This window comes from Penaeus vannamei, chromosome 26 (genome assembly GCF_042767895.1).
Source record: "Penaeus vannamei isolate JL-2024 chromosome 26, ASM4276789v1, whole genome shotgun sequence".
NCBI lineage: Eukaryota > Metazoa > Arthropoda > Malacostraca > Decapoda > Penaeidae > Penaeus > Penaeus vannamei.
Window position 1 is genome coordinate 1,130,858 of NC_091574.1, and position 5,000 is coordinate 1,135,857.

The 5,000-nt window shown below is 48.3% G+C and overlaps 2 protein-coding genes across 2 annotated transcripts in view; both read right to left on the reverse strand.

The window, feature by feature from the left end:
* LOC113828527 (UDP-glycosyltransferase UGT5) overlaps positions 1-5,000 on the reverse strand; it is a 43,917-nt gene that overhangs the window by 26,352 nt on the left and 12,565 nt on the right. The gene's annotated exons all lie outside the window — the stretch shown is intronic.
* LOC138866696 (UDP-glycosyltransferase UGT5-like) overlaps positions 1,406-5,000 on the reverse strand; it is a 5,256-nt gene continuing 1,661 nt past the window's right edge. The window contains exons 2-6 of the mRNA XM_070139896.1: positions 4,469-4,699; positions 3,660-3,824; positions 3,022-3,244; positions 2,550-2,769; positions 1,406-2,360 (exon numbers count right to left, since the gene is read on the reverse strand). Coding sequence (XP_069995997.1) covers positions 2,090-2,360; positions 2,550-2,769; positions 3,022-3,244; positions 3,660-3,824; positions 4,469-4,699 — 1,110 coding nt within the window. The 3' untranslated portion in view covers positions 1,406-2,089. The remainder of the gene's footprint in view (positions 2,361-2,549; positions 2,770-3,021; positions 3,245-3,659; positions 3,825-4,468; positions 4,700-5,000) is intronic.

The window sequence follows — 5,000 nt, forward strand, 5'->3', positions numbered from 1 at the left end:
ATCACCCTGGGGGGAAGCGAGCCAGGTGGCCGTATAGCCTGAGTTGGTGACCCCGGATTGTGCAGGTTACAGGTCCCGTGCCAGTCTCACGGTGCAACCGCTGGTTGGACACGTGGTCCCGCCTACAGTACCCCATGATCCGGCGCAAGGATCTATTACAGAAGGGATCAAGACGAGGCTCCAAGGCACATGATAATATCCAGGTTTCACTCCCGTATAGCAAAACTGGCATCAGGGCTTGAAGACGTGTAGCTTGTTCCTTCTGCACAGGTACCAGCATCTCCGAATACTCTGGTCGAGAGAGTTCATGACCCCTGCTGCCAGGCCAATCTGCCTGCGGACTTCCTGTGTGACAGCCCAGAGTTATGAACTGCCACTACCAAGGTATGTAAAGCTCTCTGTGACTTCAGTGTCCTCGCCGCAAGCACGTACCGACCGAGCAGGTTCTCATAGCAGCTCCCCAAAGTCCTGGATCTTGGTCTTGGTCCAGATGGAGACCTCTATGACCCAAAGGCTTCGCTTCATTACTAAATGCATCGAGAGCCGCCACTAAGGATCCCAAGGACTCAGAATAGAATAGTAAAATCATCAGCAAAGTCAAAGGTCGGTAACCTTGATATTGCCCAGAGTTGCTCCACAATGACTTTGAAAAGTAGCTCTGCCCAGTCCATGCAAATGTTGAAAAGCATTGGTGCAAGACACAGCCTTGCCTCCCTCCTGAACAGGAAAGAAGCTCAATCCCCGCCCCCATACACATACACACATTTTACAGCACTTTCAGTACTAGTATAGACGCTTTTAATCCAATAGTCCGTGTTGGAATTCCTCCAGTCTCAGGATCTCCCAGAGTGATTCCTGATGCACCCTATCGAACACCTTTATGAGGTCGATGTAGGCAGCAGAAAGCAGCCCACGCCCGAATTCGCGAAGGCTCAACAATGACTCGAAGCGCAAGGATACGGTCTATTGTGGACTTACCAGGAGTGAATCCAGATTGTCCCTGCCTCCTGTACCTCAGTATGTGATCTCTGATATACGTCTCAGAAGGATGTGGAGGCAAGATCCTTGCCTGGTAAAGTGAGCAGTGTGATGACTCGGTGGTTGCTGCAGTCCCATCGGTCCCCCTTCCCCTTCCAGAGAGGGATGACCACACCCCTCAACAGGTAAGGGGGAACAGTACCGGACCGCCAGTTTAAAGAAAAATGCAGCTTGATAATTATGGATAAAGGAATGAAATCCTACTTCCAACTCCTCTATCTCTACTTGGATTCCTACAAGGCCAGTAGTAGGCCCAGCTGTAGATTTTATTTGTACTAATATGGTCAGATTTCAGGTGAGATTCATCGCATCTTTGAAATGGTTGCCTGAAACATTTCTAAATTGTTTTGTGCTATATATAGGTAAGGGACCACTGTCTTAGAGGAACTATTTTTTTCGTCAGTTAGACTACCAGAGATCACTTGAAATTCTAAAGCTCTAGATTCGACTACCAAAACTACAACGAACAGTACATAAGTCTGAAATAATATTTTGTACCAGTACATTTCTGAAGTCAAATCTAAATCTCTAAAAGATTAACGGCATTTAAACGATTCTACAAGCAATCGCTGACGTCTTTCTGATAAACAATATAAATGCTAAAATGATACTACCTACAACAGATGAATTTCTAAAAACTTTACTATTGAGTGAAATCCTAAAAATGTGTATTTTTTGTCTGTTTGTTTATTTTCATGCTAGGATGTAGATGCTATTTTTGTATTTGGTTTGCAGCATGAAATATCCTTAAAAAACGACTTACATTGAACATTTGGTGTATGCATATAAGGAAGTAGAGTTCAAGACAAGTGAAGAGACAGGCAGACATACAGCAAACGAAACAAAAGACAGAGTAGGAAACAGCAAACAGACAGAGCAAGGAACAACAGAAGGACAGACAGGGCAGGAAACAACAGAAGGACAGAGAGCAGGAAACAACAAACAGACAGGGCAGGAAACAACAGAAGGACAGAGAGCAGGAAACAACAAACAGACAGGGCAGGAAACAACAGAAGGACAGAGAGCAGGCGTTCCACAATCCACGTTGCCGTTAGTCGAGCTTCCACTTGATCCCCGGCAGAGGCCACGTCCGCCGCGAGAGGGCCCTGTAGAGCAGGTGGGCCCCCTTCGCCGCCACGCCCAGCACCAGGAAGACGTCCAGGAGCAGGAACTCGGCCCAGGAGAGCTCCGTGACGGGGGAGCGGAGGTGGGGGGCGCCGCCGTGCCGTACGACGTACTCGGTCCAGTAGACGGCGCGGTCCTGGGCCGACTCGGGCTGGTCTCGGAGTGTCTTGGAGGCGGTGGTCACTCGCTCGAGGTACCTGGGGGTCGGGGAGGGGGTGTCACGTAATGCCAATAAATAGAATTAACTCTATTTTAGTTTGTTACACTATATAAATAAATAATACAAACATTGAGGCTTTTAGGGGGTGCGACAGAGCGATTGGGAGTGAATGAAACGAAGCGCCAAGAAAAGAATCGTTAAGAAATAAAGAAAACAGCGTTAATACTTTGGATTGTTGATGATCTCCTGAAGTGTCTCCACCAGGAGGTCGACCGTCAGCTCCTCCCACTCCAGGCGGCGCCCATAGCCTTCGTTCTGGATGAGGGCGGCGACCTTGGCCTGATCTCCGAAGATGGGAAGAGCCAGGACGGGCGTGGCGTGGAAGACGGTCTCCTGCATACTCAGGAGCCCGCCGTGTGACAAGAACACCTTCACGTTCGGATGAGCTGCGAGCCAAAAAAAAGCGTCTCCCATTCATCTCATCGTGATTGTAATTTACTATTCAGCTTTTTGTTCATTCTATAGCATCCCCAGCCGCACGTGACCATGTTCTCGAATCCCACTCAATCTAGATGAAAGTGGAGGACTAAAATACGAGAAGATTTAGTCCCATCCCCACGACCTCTCGAGCCAAGACCACCCACCAACACACAACCCTCCACCCTACCACTCCTACAGCAGACCAACCAACCACCCACCGAGAATATCCTGCTGGGGGAGCCACCTCCTCACCAGCACGTTGTCGGACACGCCCGGGACCACGTCCTCGTACTTCCAGATGACCCTCTGCTTCATCCTGGCGAAGGCCCTGGCGAAGAGGTCGCGGTGCTGGGTCGGCATGGAGTCGCCCCTTGCCATAGAGCCGAGGCTGACGTACACCACCCCTGCCTCGCCGGCGCCGCGGACCCACCCTGCCAAGTCCTGGGGATGGGGGAGGGTGGGTGGAGGGTGACTGGTGTTGAAGAGGCGTGGAGGATGACTTTTGGTGTTGAAGAGGCGTGAAGGATGACTTTTGGTGTTGAGGAGATGTTTGTGGATGATAACTTCGGTGTTGGAGAGAGGTTTGAATCTGACTTTGATTAGAGTTGAAGAGTTTGTGAATTATAACTTTAACTGGGGTCGAAAGGACGGTAAACTATCTTTAACCGTCCTAAGAAAACCTATCTTAACTAAATCTCAAAAAACAAGAAAAAAATATAAATAAAAAAAATAATAAAAAGTAAATAACAAAACCATGCAATTTTTGAATAGTCTCCCCAACCAAAAAACATGAAAAAAGTCTGCCACAAGCATCAACATCAAGACCCAGACACTCACAGACGCAGCCCAGACTAACCTGAGGAAGGGGCTTGGCAGGTTGGCAATGGATGGCCCCGATCTGGACCTGGGACGGCAGCAGCGGCAAGGTCATGTCGACGCTGAAGTGGGAGTTCACGAGGGCGAGACTTTGGTTCCTCTCCAGGTCGAGCAGCGGAGGGAGGTCAGGGAAGTGTCTCCTGACCTTTAGAGGGGGAGAAAGAGGCATGGGGGTGACCTTGCGTGTAGCTAATGTCACTTGACCTTAGAGGGGAAAGAGGCAGATGGATGACCTTACATCTAGCTAATGTCACTTGACCTTAGATGGAAAAGAGGCAGAGGGATGACCTTCCGTGTAGGTCAAAGATTGAAGGGACAGACAGGTAAACACAAGGTCATACTGGAGCCACTTTATTTCACATATTAAAGTGGTATTTATCTTTTATTTACTCCCACAAATGTGCTCCGAAAACCCACTCACTCTTCTTCACTAAAACCAATCCTGAAGACCCCAAACTCGAATAATAAAAGACTAATAAACAAACGTAGAAATGGTTTAAATGAGAATGAATATCTCCGTCGGAAATACGTGTATCTCTGACGAAGATATATTCGAAACCGGTCAAATACGTCTCTTGTGAAGATAAATTCTCATTCATACCTTTTCTACATTCATCAACATGAATACGGTTCACTAATAAACAAACAAACTCATATATAACCAACCCCTTCACAACGAACAACCACTTAGCTCCTCCACACCCAAAACAACCCAATAACCCCACCACCAAACCACCCATCCACAAACAACCCTTAAACTATAACAACACACCCTTCTCTCCCTCTTACCTCATACTGTATCGCAGGCACCACGACGTACCTCCAAACCGCAGCATAAATCACATGAAACAAGACATTGAAGACCTTGTCATGGAGGTTCCACGGCCGGGCGAAGTCAAATAGCAACGTTGGAACATAACCAGGGTGGTAGTAGTTCCCCATAACGGCGCTGTGTTGGTAGTTATCTCCAACGGTCGATATGGTGATGAGGGGTAGTTCGTGGGCGAATGCGTATAGTGCCTGCGGGGGTGGTGAGGAAGGTGGTGAGTTGTTATGGTGAAGGAGGGTGGTGAGTTGTTATGGTGAGGGAGGGTGGTGAGTTTTATGGTGCGTGTTTATGGTGAGTTATGGTGGTGAGGGAGGGTGGTGAGTGTTTATGGTGGTGAGTTGTTATGGTGGTAAGTTTTTTTTTATGGTGAAAGAAGGTGGTGAGGGTGGATGGTGAGTATTTATGGTGAGGGAGGGTGGTGCGTGTTTATGGTGGTGAGTTGTTATGGTGGTGAGGGAGGGTGGTGCGTGTTTATGGTGAGGGAGGGTGGTG